Source organism: Typopeltis vanoorti, chromosome 4, assembly GCF_054136105.1.
Source record: "Typopeltis vanoorti isolate ZY-2024b chromosome 4, IOZ_Tvanoo_1.0, whole genome shotgun sequence".
Lineage (NCBI taxonomy): Eukaryota > Metazoa > Arthropoda > Arachnida > Uropygi > Thelyphonidae > Typopeltis > Typopeltis vanoorti.
Window position 1 is genome coordinate 103,093,102 of NC_143552.1, and position 23,818 is coordinate 103,116,919.

At 33.1% G+C, this 23,818-nt stretch overlaps 1 protein-coding gene across 1 annotated transcript in view; it reads right to left on the reverse strand.

Moving 5' to 3' along the window:
* LOC150107564 (transcription factor AP-2-epsilon-like) overlaps positions 1–23,818 on the reverse strand; it is a 159,353-nt gene that overhangs the window by 16,591 nt on the left and 118,944 nt on the right. The window contains exons 2-4 of the mRNA XM_090392130.1: positions 22,507–23,016; positions 13,785–13,848; positions 9,698–9,902 (exon numbers count right to left, since the gene is read on the reverse strand). Coding sequence (XP_090248256.1) covers positions 9,698–9,902; positions 13,785–13,848; positions 22,507–23,016 — 779 coding nt within the window. The remainder of the gene's footprint in view (positions 1–9,697; positions 9,903–13,784; positions 13,849–22,506; positions 23,017–23,818) is intronic.

A 23,818-nucleotide genomic window follows, 5' to 3' on the forward strand; every position in this document is an offset into this window, starting at 1 on the left:
GCATATTTTATTATACTTTTTAAGTGCAAAACCTTTTATTAGCAGAGTGACTTGCAAAGCTACTCACTCTGCTAATATTGCATTTATTCATTACATATTTTACAATGAAGTGCACAATAGGTGTAGGCTAGTTTGAACTTTTTCAGCTTCTCTTGGGAATTCGCAAGAGGAAAAAAATCAAGAACTTATAAATTTAAGGCATTTAAAATGTTGGCAGTTAAATTTTGATGAAATTGTAATGTTATAATTAATTATATTTATAATGGGCATTAATACTTTAAGCCTTAAGACTATCAACATCTTAAGAATAATCTTGATCCGATCCTGTTTCTTTCGAATTTTGAAAAATAACATCTTAGGTATCTTGACTGTTTTCATTGTACACCTATCATATATCTTCTCAATTTTTCTGTTTTCTTGAGTTTCAGGAAAACCAAAATACATCATTTGCAATGATTACTTATGTAGCGTTTGTTATATAGACCGTAGTATAGATTAGGAAGCGCGAAACTGCAAGAAATAGTTTCTAAATTTCTTTCTTATACGCTTTTATTTCTGAATAAGAAAAACTTAGTCTTTATTGTAAACGTCATAACGGGGTTGATGGTTCTGTCTGGAACTATATAGGCACATTGAGTAATGGACTAATATCAGAATAAGCCACTTCTCGTTTAATTACAATTGCTACATTTCAAGGGCATCATCCACAAAATGAGAAGTAATGGCAGACCATTTCGACTGCCATCATCATGCATAGGTCCTCGTGATTATCGATTGAGCACGGTGTAATGGACAAATAGAAGAAATAAAAAAAGGATACAACTAGATTGGATGGCTTTGGGAGAATGAAAGATTTTTCATATTCACATTAGTTCGATCAGTGTATCTTACAATGGTATTAAAACATGGCATTTAATTCAAAATATGATTCACAAATTGAAAGTTACCTAGAAAAGAATGAAAAGGAATATGCTAGGTATGACATTTAAAGACAGGATATCCTCCCATTTATTAAGATTAATTACATTGTGCTTTTAAGGAGATGGCCTGAACATGTAGCAAAGATATAACAATACAAAATGACCTAAATAATTAATATAATGTAAACAACCTATGGATGGCAGTAAGCAAAAGGGAAGACCAAGAAAGAGATGACAAGAGGACATTATTAGGATTGGTGGAATACAATGGATGACAAAAGCTGAAAATAGAATGAAGTGGAGAAAATTGATTGAGGAAGGCCTTCCTTCAGCAAGGTACACTAATCCAGATTAAAGAAGTAGAAGGAGAAGAAGAACACGTAATGAAATCCTTAAATAGAATTTATTCTGGATTTACACTGTTCCAATTGCTAGAAGTAACAGAATATCTCAGCCTTAGCTTATTATATTATTTTATTCCCATCTATTGTCCTCTACTCCGAAAAAAAAAAATAGCCGAGTGAGAGCAATTGGAATAACAACAAAAAAGAAAAATGGGATGGAAATTGTATATAATATAAAGTATTTATATTTAGTTTGTAAATATATTATATTTAGACTAAGTAACCATATATATAAGTTTGGATCTTTAGAGAAGAGATCTCTTGAGAAATCGTTAAGTGATTCTAATTCAGATTATATCTTAAATTTTCTGAAATCAGTAATGTAAAATGAAACAAAAGAAATAATTATTATAATTTATGATGAGGTGTAATTCTGTGCAACAGACAGCGATTTCTTGTTGAAAACTGTATTAAAAATAAAACAGAATCTCATTGTATTGAAGAGTGAAAATTATGAAATATCCTCAAAAATATCCTAAATATTACTGGGCAGAATTTTAAATTAGGAAAATTATATGTTTATCACTGCCTTTAAAAATTCCAAAGCATTCGTATTTTTCTTTCAGCATTCGCCAATAATAAATTTTAGCCACGATTTCGCATAACTTGTGATGAAATTATCAATAACTTACTTGTATCAGCTGGGGAAAAAATGCAAAAAAAAAAATTGTTTACTTATTTCCATAAACATTGTTTAAACATAAACAGGTTTAAGTTAATAAAAAGCTTTCCATTTAAAAAAAAATAATAATAGAAGCATGTTTACTTAGCAGATTGCATCAACAAATATTCCCGAATAGTCACTTAAGTTTTTATATTACTTACAAAAAAGAAGGGGAAAAAATAAATATTAATTCCGCTCTTAAATTACAACCATGAAAAATCATTTCCACAAGCAATAGTAATAACTGAATCCTCTTAGAGTATACTGCACTGGGCGTTCTTTTTTTTTTTTTATCTCGTTATATTGATTAAAACATTCCAACCATCTAAGTCTTTATGAGCGCATTTTCTCCATGAGCGAACCGTTGGAATTGAAATGTGTTGAATCATCAACGAGAGAGTTACTAGATTGATTCCATTTATTTATGTAATAGCACTGATCATTGGATCAATTCGTTATATATTAAAAAAAATGCATCAGCCGTTGACAAAGATGTCTAAAAAGAAGCGACATCTAGTAACAAGATAATTAAATTGTATTAAAATATGCTATATTTGTTTATATTGGCTGCTTTTACCAATTAGCATTTTATGGGGGACATCTATGAATTATTTAAGAAGCACCGGAATTTTTGAATTAAAAATTTGGTTTTTTTCTTATTAAATATTATATGCGGCGATAGTTATATCGTACATATGATTTTTTTTGAAATCATTAGCTCACACATTACTACCGCTCTCTCTCTCTCTCTCTCTCTCTCTCTCTCTCTCTCACACACACACACACACAAACGATTACTTGTGTCATTATTAGAGACATTATCAAACATAAATTTTATTGGAAGAGAAATTGTGTGTTTTTTAGCTTTATTTCAGTGAACTACTCGCAGAAATAAGCATCACAAATGCGATGATTTGAAAACACATGGTCTTGTTTTATTTTCCAAATCGATACTAATGCGCTGATGTTTACGGCAAGGTTGATTAAATGAAAATCATGCTAAATTGGTGTGGTGTAGGAACAAAGTTGCATGCCAGTGTCCAATAAAGTGGTCATGCCTATTACTTCCGAACAAGAGAAAATATTACGTCATACTAGGAAAAAATGCCAGGAAATGGGAAAGCCGTACTATACGGGATTTGTAACAACGAATCGATTAAAAATGTATTTTAATAAATACATATATTAAAAATGTAATGATTTCTTTTGCTTTTCATGCTTCAGTTAACAAAACATATTTTAATCCATTTGAAATAATATAATTTAGTTTCAGTTTCAAATTTACTCAAGTAATGCCAGCAATTTTAAAAATAAAGTACTTTTAGATCAGTAAATATCTATTCTTAGCTTATTCATTCATTAGAAATATGATAAAGAACGTTTACTTTGCTAAATGCTATGTCATGACTAAAGGTCTTGTGACAGAATCTCAAAATAAAAACCATGTCACATTTATTGTTATTGTAGACGCATATTTTAAGACAAAGTTTTACGTTTTTCCCTTTCTGATTAGGTTGATGAAACTACCTTGCTTCCTATAAGAATTCATTTGACAAATGGAAGTTCTCAAGCCAGATTATAGATGATCTATTATCTGTTTTCCGAATAATTTTTCTTCTCTCTGAATTTTAGATGTTCATCAGAACAAGGTATGATCAGACAGCACATGGAACTGAACTTTTAAGAATAGACTAACTTCTTGCTAAACTTGTAAAGCTCAGATAATTAACATTCTAAATTTGCCTGTTAGAATCATAGAGAAGTCGGACACCATTCAGTCTGCTTGAAAGCTAGCAGTATTTTTTTTAGTCTCCAGGGAGTAGGATGTCGGATCTTTTTTCTCAGAAAAGCAAATCTCGAAGAAACATGGTGCCGTTTCTTAAGAGAAAGGTCAGTTTTAAGATGGTAAGTCGTAGACATTTTTCTCGGACCTTACATTCTAGTCTCAATTAAGAAAGTTTAAATTTAGTGCTATTATTAGCTTGTTTCGAATAATTCGGAGATGCGCAGTTTAAGTAGTACGACCAAAGTTGCCATCATAAAGGATGCTACCTAAAAGTTCGGGGGAATTTCAATAGCGCGCGCGAATTGGTTGAAGTACAGCCTTCCACTGCTATAATGGGCGAACCTTTTATGAATCAGTATGCCAACAGATGGTAAGCTGAGAGGCTGCATTCTTGGGTTACGTGCGTTTTATGACGTCGTTATTAATGGTTTGGTGATTTTCTTGTCCAACTGAAATGGCGAATTTTAAGGAAAGAAACTCTTGAATCAAATTTTGCTTCAACCTTAAAAAAAGAAAAAAACTACTGCAGCAGTTGAGCCAAAGCAGTTCTCGCCATATTTACATCGGAATTGATCACAACAAATTGTCAATAGCAAGTTTTACTGTGAAATTTTGATATGTGGAAGAACAAACACTTGGTGCTCCACATGATGACAACGCTTTCAAGTTCCTGACTTTCAAAACCACGACAGTTATTCCCACCCTCAATTCGCCTGATCTCCTCACCCTTCGACTTTTTCTGTTCCCCAAAATGAAATTCCGATTTAGGAGAGGATACACGTGGAATCAGAGGAGGTGTTCAACACACAGTCACACTTGAGGACTTTCAGGGTTGTACGGAATCATGGAAAGGAGGCTACTTTGAAGAAGACGGTAGAAACTGGAAGTTCGGTAAGTAATTTTGTTATGGTCGAATTCCCTGAACTTTTGAGTAGAACCTCGTAGGAATACTCAGGAATACCCCACTGCCTAATAGTTTCTTCTACCAAGACCGCTGACCCTCCCGAGATTTGATGCAGAACGATTTTAAGAAGAAAGAAAATCAAATGTAATAACGCAACTCAGAATAGATTGGCTGTGAAAGAGTGATATCTTCGTACATTCACTAAAGTGGCGACTGACAGCAAAGTTTCTTACTTTGAAAGTAAGAAAAATCGTTTGATTTTTCTTACTTTCAAAGTATAGAGTACGCGGTAGATAATTTGATAATTTTCATCGTCGGGAATGCGACCATCATTCAAATTATTAGAGACCTGAAATGACTTGTTCCGTTAGTATCTAGAGCGGAATTTTGACAGTGTACTTGACTCCTAATCTATGCACTGCAATGAGTCCCTGATCACTATCATTATAAGAATTATTATAGATACAATTTGACCTGATGTAACTTCAGTTCTGAATTTGAAACTTTGCATCCAGTCAATAATAATAATAATTTAAAAAATAACAACTAAAGAACTCTGAAAATAGCGAAAGACATCCAGAAATGTCGCTTTTCTTTTTTTCGTTTCGTCCTTCTAAGTAGACGCCTATACACGTCGCACCGATATCGACCAAATTTGGCAGTTGATTTATGTTACACTGAGAATTTCAGCGCAACTGGAGGGAAAAAAAAAAAAAACGAAGTGGGTTATTATAAGAGGAGGGTCGCGTCATTCGCAGACATGCATGCCTATTTCAGATTTAGCTACATGCCAAATTTAGAATACAGCTATTCCTAAGATTACTTAAGGTTCTTTGAAAAAAACAAAACAACAACAAAAAAGCAGTCTAAATGAGCTAAATTGAAGGGAGATTTACTACATTTGCATTTAGATGAAGATCTAAATGTAAGATGTGAGCTCTGTTAGCATCCTCCTTGAAAAACATAAGAAATACATTCGTTACCATAATGCAGAAAGTCAGGAAATTACAATGTAATACAACTGCAGTTTCGACTGTTAGTCGAAATTTGTCGACTGTTAGTCGACAAATCCGAGAGAGTCTTTTTGAGTCCAGCAATATCAGTAAAGCATTACCCAAACCTTAACTAATGAAAATGCATTAGTTCACCAAGCATTTGGTAGATAACTGTTTTAATACCGACTCAAATTTATCACCTATGAACTTCTTTTGTATTTTCTTAGTTGTTAGTGCCTTCTATACAGGAACACGTTTGTTCGTGCTAGTTCAGGTGAAATATTAGCAGCTTAATAAATAGTCGGGTTTTTTGGGTTTTTTTTTTACTAAAGTATAGTTGCCTCAATTTGGCATAAGTAAGATATTAAAATGAAGGGTATTATGGTTCCAGCCATATTTTATAGACAAATGTAGAAAGAAACTTAAAGAAAAGTTTGCAAATTTACTAGAGAGAGCATAGGAGAATATGATCTTAGGTATTGGAGTTACCTTGGTTTGAAAAGACACAAGCTCCGCCCTGGATCCCATATGCCCGCCTTTTATTAGTGCTTAAATTAGGTTTCTTTGGCATGGATTTAACTTTCTGACATAGAATTGCTATGATATTGAGAGTGTTTTTGCTCTCTATGTTTTAACATGGTCTCTGATGAGAACCAACCGTTATTTGAAATGGTTATCAGGCCAGTGAAACCTATTCAAGCACTTTAAAAACAGAGAGAGAGAGAGAGAGAGAGAGAGAGAGAGAGAACATACGGGCTCCTGAGCGGGGCTTTTGTCTTTTAAAAGTAGCTCAAACCGAGGCAACTCCGATGACGATTATATTCTCATATGTTCTAAAAACCCAATTTTTATTTTTCATTTGCCTATAAAATACGGCTGGGTCCATAATAGCTTCCGTTTTATTCTCTTATTTGTTCTTTATAGTGCTGTATATATAATATACCGTAGAACACATAAATAAAGAAAACGTCAGAAATAAACTTCAAAAAAAAATTTACCCTGAGGACATGATAAAAGATTAAAAGGGATTAACTGGGAGATACTATTTAATAAGCGAGACGTTAATGCAAAATGAATAGCACTGATGGAAATATTGCAAAACTGAATGCTTAAGTTTTTTTTTTGTTTTTTTTTCCAAGTAATAAATTTCATAAAGCTGGAATCAGTTGAATGAATAACAAACTTCTCGTTAAATGATGGCAATTGATATGTTTTGAAGTACGGATCATATATTTCCTTTGCTTATAAAAAGATGCATGTCAGGTTTTATTAATCCACTTTCAATCATCTTCAAAGAATCGCCGAGATTACGAATAGTACTTTCTGATCTAAAATTCGCAAAAGTTATTCCAATTCATAAAAGTGAGTTTAACATAAAGCGAAGTACACACCAGTGAGTCTTGTCAGTGTTATGAAAGTATTGGAAAATTAATTAGGAATCGTAGTCAGAATATTTTTATTCTGAATATTCGAAGATATTCAGAGAAAAATGACTAAGTGCATAGAGAGATTCTATCAGAATAGTTATGAGAAGTTCTAATTTGATGAATTTATCTAACAAGGCAAGGAGAGGATATTTAATTGAATTTTATAAATAATTTCTGAACATGTATAGCATAGCAGGAGTTCGTTACGTTTGACTGAAAACTAGCTGTATTGCAGGATATAATAAAAAGATAGTGAAGAAGAATTAGAATAAATATACGAAGTTCATTTTCTAAACTCCTAGGATAGCCTTCGGTAACGTTACATATGTACCTTTAAGAAGAAATATTATATAGTTATGGCTGAAGGTAGGATAAAGAAAATTTCATATATAATGATTACATAATTAAGGAATGTCGGTATTGCGTTTTTGTATATAAAAAAAAGTAAAGTAAATTAAAAATGAAATAAAAAATAGACGAATAATTGAAGAAGAGGACAAAGATAACCATAAGTGAATATAATACAAGCCGACTTATACGTAGGGTCTTACAGTTCGGTTTAACCCCAATCGTAATCACTTACTGGTTTCTATTTTTTTTATTTATTTATTTTATATTTTTTTTATTATTATTATTATTTTTTTTTTTTTTGAGAGAAGGCGGTTCTGCTCAAAAATATGAAACCGACCTCGCATACGTTTGTTTTTCAGCATTTCTAAAAATATATATGTCCTCTAACTTCTAAAACAGCTACTCCATAACTTCAAATTCTTCGGTAGTCTACGATAATTAACTATTCAACTGAACAAAGAATTTTAAATATGTTTCTCCATATGTCCTTCTAGGCCTAGCTCAGTAGAAGTGGCACTTGCATCTTCTGCGCTAGGCAGCCAGAAGAACCAGACTTATAGTTCAAATCTAGTCTCCCACTAGAGGAATTTAATCTAAGCCTTTCTTCGACTGGTTCCCGAGTTAGTCGATCTCTGACACAGGCAAGCTGGTTTTTTCTCCCGAAAAATCGGGTTTTTCGTCCCGTAAACTCAAAAAAATCGACCGTAGAACCCACATTATTTCAGACAGTAACGCATCCTGTTAGGGTTAGGTACGAGATGGCAACACTTGTTTGCCGGTCTCTTCATCGGTGGCTGCCCATAATGAGTGATAGACATGGACCAGCTATCTCTGATTGGCTACAGGTGGAGATATCCACTATCCACTCACTCTCCAAAAACTAGATAAACTTCAAAATTCTTCGAGATTGTGAAAAGCGGACGGATCGAAATTTGGAAAGGCTCCACCATGCAAGAGCTGTTTGGAATTATGGCCGAAACGACTAAGGCTGTGAAGATATCTCTTTTCACCGGAGATTGTCTCTGGTATCTCTTTTGAGTTTCCAGAAGGAAAACCCTGTTTTTTCCTTATGACACCGACCAATTGAGTCGTTAATACTAATAATGCTAAGTATTCTCCCACCATTCAAGAACCTCATTAAGGAATAATATCTAATGCTAACAGAGAAAGACTTATTATATGAGAGGTTCGAGACACATTTTATAAGCAGGTTTCTAACATTTCTTCTTTAAACAGGTTTGCAATATGAAGCCGTATACGTCAATTTAGTCCGTGCATAGTACGGTTGGTTAGATTTTCAACCTCATATAGTGTGCGGAATTAGTATATGTTAATAAAATTATTCGAGCTCTTAGTGACGGACAGAGTAGTTCGTTTCTTGTTTTTAGTCGAACCTCTATAAATTATACAAATGATAAAATTGTATTGTCCGTATGACACTTTGCGACGAAACTGGTTATAGCAACAGCAGCTACAAAACATTGTGCAGAAGACTGACATTTGAAAGACCACGAAACTCCTACGGTTCAACTTACTGAAGTTTCAGCTGACAGAGTAAAAGTTCCTAGACTGGCAGCTACTAGAAAACTGGACTGATAATGGATCGCTTCCTTAGTGTTCAGATTTTATCGATTCCAAACATTTGACCTCATATTGGTTATAGGAAAATGCTTACCTTCCAACACTATCCAAAGAAAAATTATTGGACTGAAAGAAAATACTTAAGACCCCTTAAAGCTTTAGAATTGTAGATATAATAGGGTGCAGTTCAATGGGAGTTTGAATGTTGGTTAGATTAGCAACGCAAATGTAAAAAAAAAAAAAAACTCGTGGCTTGTCCCTGAGTTTTATGTAGTTACTAGTGTTAAATTAGTCAGATATTTCTGAAACATCTGGTGTACTTTAAATTCTTTGCTTGTGACTATTTAACAAAATTAAAACACACTGGCAATCCTCGAGGACTTATTATTAATAATAATTTTGGATTAATTTTAACATTTGGGCAAAGGTGTTAATTAGTTTTGCGAAACTCAGCAAAAGACAACAAAAGAAGAATCCCTTGATGTTTCTACAATGTACTTGTGGGCCTTCTAGGAAGGACCCGTCAATAAAATTTATATCTATAAGCCTTAAACGCATTCTAGAAAAAGACAGAATTACTTGGTAGCATATAATGAAACAGTTAATTATATTGTATTTAAAATTCAGTTCTTAAAAAAATGACACACAAAAAATTATTCCTTTACCTTCGTAAAACGCCTCCAAGCAGCGAAGCATTTAGACATTCTGGCGGAGATAACCTTCTTTGTACTTCTCCAACTGTCACCTTGTATTTCGACGTCGAACTTAGGAGAGAAAGGCGCCCTGGCACTGAGCAGAATACATCTGTAGGCGACGTTACACCAGTTATTATCATGTCTTTGTGATTATCGCTGTTTCTAGGTTTAATTCCTGAAAACGAGAAACACGTTGCCTTATATTAGCAAGAAGTTATTTCCCTAATGTACGCAATTGTATATCTGACATAAATATATGAATGTGAATTTAATATAGAATTAATGTTCATGAGTTTATAAACATTAATAATGTTTACAATGTGAATAAAATAAATTAAAGAATAATTTGATTTTTATATATTTAAATCAAATTTTTTTAATCTATTTTTATTCACATCGTGAAAATAAATTAACATAATCTTATTAACTTATTAACCATGCGCAAACTTACTATACTTATTGTGAAATAATGTGTTCATTCGTAGATTTTTCCTAGTATCTGGGCTAAAAATTCTTTTGTTTTCGATTGTTTTGTCTGTTTAGCAGGAGAAGAAAAAAAAAAAAAAAAGGACTCTAACCTTATAACAGCGTATGAGACTAATTAACCTACCCGTAGTTGAAAAGCAACTCGAGTCTCATTTGAGCGAATTAATTTTGTAATGCATATAAAACTGTCTTTCGTAAAAAAAAAAAAATACACAATTAACAGACATGGTATAGTGGCCTGATAGCCTGATAGCCTTTGGTGTTTTCCCCATAATTTTAAATAGACAAATTAGCCCACCATATTAATAAAAATTATTGCAATAGTAATCTAATTAAAGAATATTTATATTGCTATTGAAATGGGTTTTTCAGTAGCAAAATAATGCTACGTTTTTTCTGTTAAAATATTAAATGTTAAAAATAAATAAAATAATACTGTAATTTCAATAGTTTCAATAGATTTCCATAAATGTTCAAGGATTTTGCCAGTATATACAATATAAATAGTGCTACGTAGCTACCCAGGTTATGTTGTGTCAAAAGCAAACTATTTTTGTATACTACACTTTTTTATGCATATTACGTTGCACTTTTTTCCTGTATATATGTAGACGCAATAATGATAATGTATATAACTGTTTGCAACTTCGTTCATTATGTAACCCATATGGGCCATTGCTTTTAAGTTACGCATGTAATTTTTCCAAAATTTTGTACTGAAAGAAAATTTCCACTAAATTAATTAACTGAAGAATAAAAATAAAATAAAATAAAAGGAATATTGAAACAGAACGACCTGGTGGAATTCACCCGATAATCTGTCAGATCGCTGCATTGACGAGTAATAGTTTTTAGAATATTTTCATTAGCGATGACTTTGTGTGCATTGCAAGTGTTCTTTCATGTCCTTTTGTACAAGGTGATGATGGCAGTGTGATTGCAGATATCTACCAGTCCGATCTGTCTTCTCATGCACAATAGTACTCAAACATCCTATTGGCATATCATCAGAACACAGCAAGTTCAATTGCGTTCCATCTCCACCATGAATTTAATATTATAATATACTAGAGGATAAAAGCTCCTACTCAATCAATCAGTTATTATTATGATTATTATCTGAAACCTCCAGGAAGTCAAGGACTAATTGCCGAAGGCTATACACCAGTTGTCATACCTTCTCTGAATGTGTTTAACATTCATACTAAATGGACTCACCGCGTCAATAGGCAAAGTGTTTCCAGTCACTCAACTCGCTGTGAGATAAGAAGGTAGCTTTTACTCCTTTGGTAATCGCAAACAAACTGAACTTACATGCATATAACGAAAACTTTCATCGGAAGATATCCTAGAACACCCATTCAGAAGTTCCCAGACCTCTATTATATTACGCACTTTCTCCTGTTAACCAGAGTCTGTAGTCCAATCAGTCTCTCATATGTAGTTCAATCATACTCTCAATCAGTCTTCACAATCTACATTCCATAATCCACATAATCTTTGTAACTATTCTTTGCATCTTTTCCACAGATTATTTAGTCTCCCCCCTCCGATCCCAGAGACACATTGCGATCTTATCAAAGCCTTGTAAAGAAGCAAAATCAGTTCCTTATCCTTACACGTCAAGGTTTGTTTCAACATCACAATTATCCTTTGTTGTGTGTGCGATTTTTGCAAGGTTAAGTTTGAACTTCAGTCTCCTATAACTCCTCTCATCAATTTCTCGTAACGTAATCCCATCAATATAATATAGAATGGAAATTTCATGAAGTCAAAAGTGTATAACTTTACACTTACTAACATTGAATTCATTATCAATTGTCCACAGTTCCAGCTTATTCAGATCATTCTGTGAGTGCAGGATACCAGGCATCCCTGATTATCATGCCTATCTTTGCATCATCCAATGTAGTAGTAACAGTAGCATTGTACACCATGTTACATACACCGTGTTGATATACGAGCACTCAATTAAATAATCTCATATGCTTTGAGACAAGAGTACCAATTTGTATTCAGGCAAGTTATTCTTACACATTCATTTTTTTATTTTACTCCCGGCATAAAAATAAAATTCCTTTGGATTTCCTTTAATCAATAGCCAATTTCGTTTCATTCTCAGATTTATCTTTCAGCATAATATTCAACTTTTTTGGCTTGTGCTTTATACATTTCATAACTCCTCCCACTCTTATTCTCATAATATTCCTTCCACAGAAACTTCTTATGAATTTGTTGTTTAATAAGGTTGCACATCAGTTTCACTCCCACCGTATTTGTTCTTGAACTCTGAGGATACATTCAGATACTAATCACTTTGTTGATATCCTTCATTCAGTGACTGATATCGTGGGATCAAAGATAGTATTCTTCTGAGTTGGTCATAATTTCCAGCTTTGTAGTTTATCATGTAACATGTCCTAACTGGAACATCTATATGATGAGCTAGTTCCCAGGACAGTACAGTATGATCACTGTCATCAACTAGTGGTAAATTAGTCATATTGTTAACTGAAACCCCTTGTGACGCTATGATGAAATCCAACACTCTTTGACCTCGAGTTCCTTCTTTCACATGCTGCTCGAGAACTTGTCTCGCAACAACTCAATAAATTCTCCTTCATTCTTATCATGAAATTTCTTTCCTACTTAATCAATGTTCGGATAATTTAAGCCATCCATAATGATTACTCTTTTAGTACCTATCAGGGTAATTTGGCGATGCATTTCATCATCCCCCAGAAGCTGAACCACCACCACGTCTAAAGAAATATCCATCATATACTTGATCCCGTTAGTCCCCCACTTCACACCAGGTAGCTTCAAACCCACTGCTACATGGGACATTATTACCAATTTTACGTTCATGCGTTTTCACCCTAACTGGACTCAAGTCATCTAATATCATTAGCAATTCTCCCCTTCCTCTCTTATCTCTTCTGTCATTCTGTTATTGGATGAACTTCCCACATAGCTAGAGTTTGATGCTTTATTCGGATGCATTGTCTCATAGCGCTTTAGTTTACACTTCACAGATTAAGTCCCATTGTGGCATTTGTCCGCCAGCCCTCGATGCGTCAACATACTGGTTATCTCGATATCGCTACCTGATTTTATTCTACTTTTTTGAGATATTTAGCCAGAATAGCATACAAATTGGAGCCGAAAGTATTTTTCATTAAATCTTATTAAAATATTTATACTTATGTTTTATTAAGAAGTTTAAACAAAAATAAATAAATATTTTTTTTTATAAATATTGCTACTTTAAAAGCTGACGAATTAATACTGAGGGTAAAATATTCCGAATAAGAATTCTGATTATTATTCTGAAAATAAAATCGTTTTAATCCTTATCAACAGGCAATTTCTGAAATAAAATTTAAAGTAATAATTAAATCATGAATGTAAGTAAATGTTACATTATGAAAGGATAAAAAACCATATTGGTATAATTTTGTATTAAATAATAGGCAATACTTTCTGAACCAAAAGTGATGTTGCTCATTGGAATATAAATGAATTCCTGTGTTAGGAAACATTTGATTTTCGAATGCTTCTGAGCTTGTACCTTTTCGAATAACACTGCTGTGGTCTCCAGGAAACAGGCTACTTGCATCTTCCACATTTGTTCCCTAGGAATAAAAAACATTCATCTCAAGAAGTCAGGTGAAGGTTACTACCTAATCTCTGAAAAGAATTATAAATATCATTTTATATGCCTATATCTTGAAAAAAAAAAGTATGTTCTCTTCATATATTAAAGGTTGATCATTCAATATATCATTAATAAAAATTTTCCTAGAATTTTTCGTGGACATGGCAGGTCCATTGAAAAGATCATGATGGGATATGTTTCTGGAAAACTTATCTCATCATGATCTATTCTTGCAAAATTACCTGAAAGGTTATATTCATTGGACCTAACCACAGTTAATGTTGCATTTTGAGGACATTAGTATAGATAAACATTTGTAAAATTCATGATGAAAGTGTAACGTTAAAGATGTATAACATTTTTCAGTGTCAGATTCAAGTGAGTATTAGAATGGCGGCACACAGTTTTGATATCACAGTCAATAATATACACACAGTGGACAAAATATTAAAGATAATCGCTGTGGAAATATTCAATATGTGGATCTACACCTATTTATAGCTGGTGAATACTATTAATAGCCTAGTAAATGCCAGCACTAAATGGATAGTTACTGGAAGAATAATCTAGGTTCAAGGATGTGTGTGTGTGTGTGTGTGTGTGTGTGTGTGTGTGTGTGTGTGTGTGTGTGTGTGTGTGTGTGTGTGTGTGTGTGTGTGTGTGTGTGTGTGTGTGTGTGTGTGTGTGTGAGAGAGAGAGAGAGAGAGAGAGAGAGAGAGAGAGAGAGAGAGATTGGGAAAAATTCATTCGAAGTCATTCAGTGACAAGTGACCTAGAATGAGAAATAGTTGAGATGAACTGGAAAGTTATATCACTATTGGATGAACTGGCAAGAATATTAGAAACGGTTAATATGCTAGATGACTAGTTGCTACTGTGTTCCTAGTATCAGGAATAGGACGTTATTAGAAAACATTAAGTCAGTTCAGAAAACAACTGATCAGTGAGAAAAGAAAACGAAAGTCCGATACTCACTTCAGTTAGCCAAATTACTAAGATAAAGCCAGCCAGTTTTTTTTTTTTGCTTTTTTTAATGGCTATTTGCAAATTTTTAAGACCTCCAAAAGTTTCATTATACCGGATTTCAAATAAAAACAGGAAAGAAAATAGCAAGGTTTTTCTTTCCTGTCAGAAAACACTTTAAAACCAAGCAGTTTAACTAGCGTTTACATGAAAAACTATACAAACTATGCCGGCGACAATGGACAAAGCAAAACTTGAAAATGGCTGAATTTTTACTGTCCCAACTCCAGTTTTTCTTTCACAAGTAACAAACAAAACTCCAGAAGAACACACGCAATTAATAGACAGCACACTAGTTTCATAGTCTTAGTAAATTCGACCGTATTTCTTATTCAGTCAAATCTCATTGTGTGCGGCAAACCATATGCGTCTCTTGGACTATCCAGGAACTTACAGGTAGAACCATGGATGATTAAAACTCATCTCAGGAAACTGCAAAACGGTTATTGTAGGTTGACAAAAGGTCATAAATCAACTCTGCAGATAGTTTTCTAAAAGTTAACGGGTAAGCTCAGAACAGTTAAATGCTGCAGGAAGGAGAGATGAATTTGATGAATCCATTTAATTATCTTTAAAAAAAATTAAAGAATTTCTTTTATAGTTTGAAAGGAAAAATAAGCTATGAAGGATTCGATGTCATTCTTCATTTTTAGCTGGCTGAAATATTTGGAAAAAAATATATACATATCTTTATGGAAGTATGAAAGTTTCATTCGTATCAGTATCAGAATTTGATTAATCAAAATGGAGATAAGTTCTTTGACATAATTTTTAATTTTCTTCCATGTGATATTTATGTAAACCATCAAGATAAAACTACCAAGAGAAAATTGCATAAATTGTATTTTCTTCTAAAAACCTAATTTTTTCTCGTGTTTACGATGTTAGGTAAACTTAGTGATATCAATTTTATGAGTAATAACTTGTTTCTGCTTTCAAGTAGCCTTTATTCCGTTAGAAAATTGATAGAAATCGTCTCAAATCATTCTAGTTTAAAATTTCCTTGATACCTATTTTCTCACTGTTTTTCAACGAGGTATTTTCTCACCTGTGCAGCTCCTAACACTTTTCAAATAATCTCTAAAAAATATTGTTTTCACATAAGGTGTGGTGCACCAAAAAGCCTCTCTAAAAGTGCTTGATGCTTTCCAGAAGAAGATGTGCTTCTAAAGGTATTTTCATGGATGACACCATTTTTCCGCTATCCCTCAAACTCATAAACACACGAAAAGCTGCTGATCAGCATTCATTCACTGTCCAACTTTATATAAATAACAAGGGGATGAACAAAATACATTATTCAAACGGCAATCTTTCTTTCTAATGTCTGGCTATGGCTATTAGCTGTAATTTCTGTCCTCTCACATTAGATGGCACCACCATAATAACGTAAAAACAAAGTGGAACAGAAAAAATAAAAATAACATAGATACATTTTTTTAACATCTCTAAGCTTATCTCTGTGTACATATTGGTATAGACATACAGGTTAACAGCAAAACAATAAAATTCAGAAACAAACATTAAAAATGGTTATCGTCTCACGTTAAACTTTTTATACTATTAGCATAATAGACTATTAACATATCAATACAAATTCATAAATCTAAAGATAAGAACTGCTATACCAACCGACCGATATATGCTACGGATGCTATGTGAAAAAAAGTTTTAAAACTATCATTCGTTTTTTTCACTGTATTGAAAACTATAATGTTCGGTAAATCACTGGTATTTTCTTGTATACCAATGTAGTCATTGTCCTATGAACAGTTGATTCTAATTCTAATTTGTTTGAGAGCGATACTGGAATAATCTTCTAAAATATGGAATTGATACCTTTTTAGTTGATCTACATAATACTCAGTGAATTAAAAAAAAAAACAAACAAACTTATATCAGACTGAACTTAAGAGACGATGCATATTCAGAAAAATACTCGTAATTGTATAATTTTAAATCTCCGTTATGATTTTTGCATTGTTCGTTTCATTATACACAAGATTTTGATGTTTTGTGTTTCTATCAGCAGTCTATTCAAGACTTACTAATGTGTAAAGTAACATATTGGTACTTAATACGTTCGATTATAAACGAATATTTGATTAAGGCGACTCATGTCAAATGTCGTGGAGACTCGATAAGATAACTGCAATCATTTCTAGATCCCTCGTTTTGTTAACAGATTTTCAACACTTTGAACAAGTATTGATAAATTTTACTATATAGTTTGAACATAAATAGTTTAATTCTCATTAGATTCGTTAGATGGCGCCACAGAAATATCTGTTGTGAGACCATTTTTACTTAACTGATGCATTCACTGTATAACACATGCGGACCGGATTACTTCGTAACAGACAAATTGTGTAAAAAGAAATACGAATATTACAGATTCGAGCATCATACTATGTTACAAGCCTATCGTGTCCTGTTCAAGTATGAGTTCGATTATAAACGAATATAAAAAGATTATTTCAGATATTCATAATATAACATGTTTAATATGCACCAAGTGTTGTTTGGAATTTTTCAACATCATATAAAGTACCGTTAATATAAAAACTAGCCAGTCAGTTCGTTTATAGAAAATACAGGTAAAATGAAATTCTTTAAAAAATTTTGTATTTTGAAATGTTTTCTCTCATGATAAAAATGTGCTAACTTAATCTTACACCCAGTATTGATGAAACCAACAATTTGACTTGATAAAACTATCGAAGTATACTTTCAAAAAATTAATTAAGTACGTTAAATCAAGAACTAAAAACAGTGACGAAAATAACTAATATGTCTTTTGAAGTTCATCAGGCAAGGCAACCTCTTTGTTTCGGATAATTTTAAACTTTCAGCAAGTCAGTCAGAAATTGGAATGATCTCTAGTCTGCAAATTTCCTTGATCCATTACAGGATGGATGAAGGAAATTTTGAACGAAGCAAGATCCATAGAGATGTGACGAATTGTGGATACTCTATGGAACATCAGAACTCCTTTATATTCACTATGGATATAAAAAAGCATGATATTTTATGCCTTTTTTGATGGAAAGAACTGCGAAGTGAATAATTCAGACATTTTAGCCGCTGTGAATAGTAAATCCACTAGGAAACTGCTCCAAAGAAACAGAAGAAATGGTTGTGAAAGAAAAGACAATAGCCACTTAGGTGAGTGTGACGAGCTGCAGGTTGGTGAAGTAAGAGTGGTAAACGCACAGAAGTATCTCGTAGGTAACATTTCCTGGAGAACGAATGGTAGAATATGTACCGGTGATTATTTAAACGACTATCGGTGGCCTCCGTTACTTTAGAGAGAACCAATGAGGGGAAACTGGACGAAAAATCGATGGTAGATGTTCGTTTCTTTAGTAAGAATAAGCTAATTATAACTTCCCAAAATGCTAACAAAACAGACATGTATAAGTATGATAGTGATTCATTCTGGTTAGGCTTAATTATGCTTTGAAGCATAATTAAGATGAAAACTTTGTGGAAATGAGAAACGATCTTTAATTCTGCAGAAATTATATCCGCAGCTTAATGGATTAATTGGTGGAACATGTTCCAATTGGAAATATGAAAAAAAAATTCTCTAAATATCTAAATATAAAAAAATACAAATCACGCTAGTAATCTTCTTCCCATACGGTATCATTATGTCAACAGGAAATAGACGTAAAATGAACAGTGGAGAACTAGGTTGCAAAACGATAATAAAAACATGGATCAATATTTAGTAAATCTAAATGCAAATCTTGATCACTCTCCATTATCTAGTGAAGCTATTTTCGCATTTGTAAAAAGAACCACTGATAATATAAAGATCGTGTGTTTGGAGAATTGTAGTAATAATTATATGAGGTCAATTTGCGTTAAGTTGTTGCTAGCATCTAATATTTGCCATCCCTTCCGATTTCATATGCAATTTGCAAAGGAGAAAACATTTAGAGAGAAGCCAACAGCAAGAACATTAAGGATATCGCTGTTTCCAAGTTTATACAGGTTCCGTGCTTCGTAGGCTAAAGAACAGCAAAACAAACTCTCACAGAACGGAACAAGGAAATTTTGAGGAAAAAATTAAAAATATATATATATATATATATTCCAAGTCAAAGGAAGGAATTGGTGGTATTCTATTCCTCTGTAATGAAGGTATTGTAATAATAGTAGATCCATGCATTATGATAAAGTCGTTGTAGCCACACCTAAGCATGGTGCTATTAATAGTATGAAATCAGATTTTGGCTGCGCTCACTTTGCATTATTTATGCTAAAACTGCAACACAATGGTGTGAGAGGGTAGGTGTGCGTGTACGGAAGGAACGATTGTTTCGATTTTGCTGTTATTTTATTTATTTATTTTTTTTATTATTATTATTTGCATGTAAGTTTCTAGCTGTAGTTTGAACTTACTGCATCTAAGGCCAACATCAGGCTAGTGAAATATGTTGTCAATATACTCTTCTGACGAGGTTGCCTACTTTGAAGGAGGAAAAAAAAAAATCCCGCGACATCCCGTATAAGAACATCTAACTCACTTCGCTGAAAAGTTCTTACATAACCTTGGCGTTTTTAATTGAACGGAAATACTGATACGAACTGAGTCTAAAAATCTAGGATTGTTCGTATTATTGTTGCCAATGATATTTGCAACGTACAGTGATAAACTTTTATAAGTACGCCGTTCATGCCAAATGCAAACCATCTTCTGCCCATAGCGCCAGCATGAAACCTTCTTCCCACCTACCACACTACGTTGGACATGCTTGAGTTCCATATAATATCATTATCTCTTCTTTTTGGTCATAAATATATAAAAGTCATAGATATATAAAGCGGGTCATAGATATATAAAAAGAAAAGTAAAAAAAAAAAAAACTATGCCTTGTTGAAAATTAAAAGATAAAGACTCTTTGATCTCCATCACGTAACTTGAAGGAAACCGGAAGGTGATAAACACAATGGAACCTTACTAAAAAAAATCCAATGTGTCATATTCGGCCAAAAACAAACATTTGAGGTAATTGCTTCAATCTTTTTTCGAGTTTTTCATAACCGCGCAAAGGAAGAAGCCATAAACAAGAATATTTCCCGCGGATTGGCAATAACGGATTCCTTAATGATGACCTTAATTAATGAATATTTGAAGAACTTCTCAATTTCTTCAGAAAGAGTTGGGAAGAATAATAATATGTCAACGACTTTTGGAATTTACCAAAATAAGAGAAAATGTGTAGTGTTAGCAGATAAAGGAATATAGCTTACCATGAGAGAATAGTCTTTAAGATCAATTAAAGAAATTCCTTCAGCACAGAGGGGGGGGGACTTCGTCTAGTTAAGCTTTTTTTCAGTCTCTTTGTTACAAATAATCAAAACATTCATGATAATGTATCTGAAATAATAAACAATATCATGAATGTAAGGGTTTCAGAAAACTAACGTGAATGAACTTTATCCTATTAGCATGATTATATAAATGGAATCTATGAGAGAATAGATAGCCCCAAGTATCGTTCATGATTTCATTCAGGATTTTTATACTCATTTTCTTTAATATTTCATGAAAAACTGGAGCTCCTACAAGCTCATAAGATTAAAACAGCATAAAAAGCCTTTAAGCAACTAAAGTCCTTTCACATCGTCTACATGCATCAAAGAAGTTATCATCTACAGTTGGAGAAGAAACAATCTGTTTAGCTGAATGAATCGAATTTTGTGATCTTCTGGTGGATAGGTAGATAATTTCTGTAAAAGCACTATTTAGCATTTTTACTATCGGGATTAGCAAATTGGATGGATCAGTTCTGCCTCCCAGATAAACATAACTGAATGATGTATAACTCAATAATGTGAATCCAAATCGATTGGCATGGTTGAATTATTGATTCTGCACACGATAATTTATATCATTTGCGTCGGAAGAAAAGAACTGCAAACCTGCATTTTTTTAAAAAAATTAAAAATGAGTTAAAGTTTATGAAAAAGTGAATACGACCATCCCTGTTACAGAATTTATGACTGGAAAAGAAATTCAAGATTTAACAAAGTCGTTCAAAAAGCGTTCTGTGTTTTGCTGAGTTAGAAAGAACGATAGGAATACCAAACAGCAATATTCAAGTGATATTACTGCATATTGTAACTGTTTATACATTTTCATCCATTTGTTTACGTACTTCCCTAAAGAGGTTTGTTTTTATGGTATGCAATTTTAATTTAGTTCCAAAAAAAAATACAAATTCGCATGTATACCTATTTTTAGTAACGTTTATTGATTCATAGAATATCAGAATATATTTTGTATACTTGCTTCGTTTATATATTGATACTGGATATTAATCATTAATTTAATATTCTAAAAAGCTCAAGTGCTCCGTCATAATTTCACCATTTTGTGCGCTTCTATTTGCAACTTTTATTCGAAACGGAGAATACTGAATGTATATTTCTCTATTCGTGAATTTATACTTTCTGAAAATTCAACATAGTACGAAAAATCCTCAGAGGATTTCCTATCCATTTAACCTTCTTTTATCTTTTGATCTTGAGTAAAAGCTTTTTTTTTTTTTTTGATATCATGTGTAACGTTGTTTATTTAAAACGTAACATTCACCTTTATTCCGAAGCAAATACTATTGCGAGCTTTCATCACCAGAATATTGGACTTGAAAAAAAAAAAAAAAAAAAAAATATGTGTCTTACTATGGAAATCAAATTTTTCACTTCTAAGAACTAAAAACGGAGAAGTAAAAGCGTCAGCATGATTTGTGCCAAATTTAGAATCTTATAACTGACATCATGATAGATCTAATAAAGTCTAGTATGAAATTTTATTTATTTATTTGTTTTTATTTATTAATTATTATTTTTTGGGAGGTAGGAATGTTAAATGTAAGCGGTTTGTAGAAACACCCATCAATTTCATACTAAATTCTCTAAGAAAAACTATGAGAATGAAGTCTTTAGTTTGTATATAACGTGACGTGTTATCAACGGTGATACACAAGACAAAAAAAAAAAAAAAAAAAGGATTGATATTTACAACATAGCATATACTAAGTATAAAAACTGTAAATTATAAATTCAATATTGTATTAAAGTATTAAAAGTAAAAAACTGATAAGCCTGACCACTCTTTCGCCTTTTTAAATGTTTTTATTGCGTTTACTTAAATCATAGCTGCGTGTCTATGTCTATACAGCAGCGCACCCTATGAAATACGATGCACTGCTGTATCGAGAATTTCGAAAACAATTCGAAATCAGGAAGATTGTTATCCATGTTTCAATAAATACGTATAATAATCGTTTACCAGCCACCAAGATGAAATCCACATTCCAAGTGGATTTCATCTTGGTGGCTGGTAAACTAATTTAATTAGGCAGATTGTAATCTACATTCCGAAAAAAAAAAAAAAAAAAAAAGGCAGGTTGTTGAAATCAACATTCAAAAAAAGGCAGCATTCAAAATATCTTAATAATCGTTAATTGGCCTTCTTCACTAAATGAAGATCAAAATAGCAACTGTATTTTTAAAATTTATTCTGCTAAATTCTACGGCTCAAGAGTTCTATGAAAAAGTATATGCAATTAATTCTATGAAACTACTGCGCGCTTACCTGAGTGTCTTCGATTCCAGGAAGGGCTCCTGCTGTATGGAGATTGAGCAAATCTTGTTCACTTAGCCCGTGATGAGCACCATGCATTAAGACATCGGGTCTCCGCACTGCAGCATACGCAGAATCCGTTCGCCTGGCCGAATCTGCATACGAACTTGAAAGTCCAGGATGAATATTAGCTTGCAGATGAAGGGGATCGTCATCCCTTCTTGTTCCTAGGACATTATGTGCGCGTTGTGGAGGGTGCAGTTGATGGTACTGTTGTGGATGTTGGGCGGCAAGGCTGTTTAAGTGAGAATACGGATCAGCATTAACGTGTGTATGGTGAAAGTCAAGTTGCTGTTGAGGAAGATTATACGGGGGTGGGAAATAGGGCGGTTGAAAATCGGCTGAAGTTGGTGTATGCGTAAGTCTTGGGGTACTATTGAAGGTTGCTGTTGAGCCCACAGAACCAATGCTCGTGATTGGACCAAGGCTTGCTGTATGGCTGCTAACCAAATCTCGCCGTTCCTGGAATGAAAATAAATGGAAAAAAAAAAGAAAAAGATTATGCAAAATACTAAACTGTCTCTATATGGCTTACTATTGTTATTATTGTAGGTATGATAATAATCAAAGCAAGTGTATTTAATTTTATTTAGTTACTTCGACTTTTTATTCATGATATAAATTTTATAAATTTATCGATTCAATTTTTAAAGCAGAATTTGTTTTATTTATTACATGGTTATACTGGCTGCTAAAAAGATATACAGTTTTAGATGCACCAATCATTCATCAGAAAATGTAAACAATTTTTCTCGTCTACAATAATAAACTGAGCCTCAGTAGTTCAGTCAGTATAGACGAAGCTCTTTTCGTCGGAAAGACCTGGGCTCGATTCCCTTCCAAGACGTGAAGAACCTTTATCTGGTCTCTTTCGACTAAAGGTGAGTTAGCCGGTCTCATACGGAGGTGGGGGGGGGGGATTTTCACCGGAAACTCGGGTTTGTCTGTTCCAAAAACAGGAAAACCGGCCCAGTGAACACACGCATCAGCAGACATAGGACATACCGGGAATCATAGGGTCCAACCATCTTATCCTCGAGACGGTTGCTTGTGAAATCCACAGCTAAAGAATCTCAATGGTTCATGAAAAAGCTTAAGACAAGACAAGACAATATTAAACTACTAATTTCAAGTAATTCGAACTAATCGATGCTTACTGAACTATCTGAACTACAAGAATCGATTAATGCCTCGTGTTGCGTACTAGTGTCTTTATTCGCATTATATTGAATAGTAGGTCTTTATTTAGCATTAGGTTCTTTAT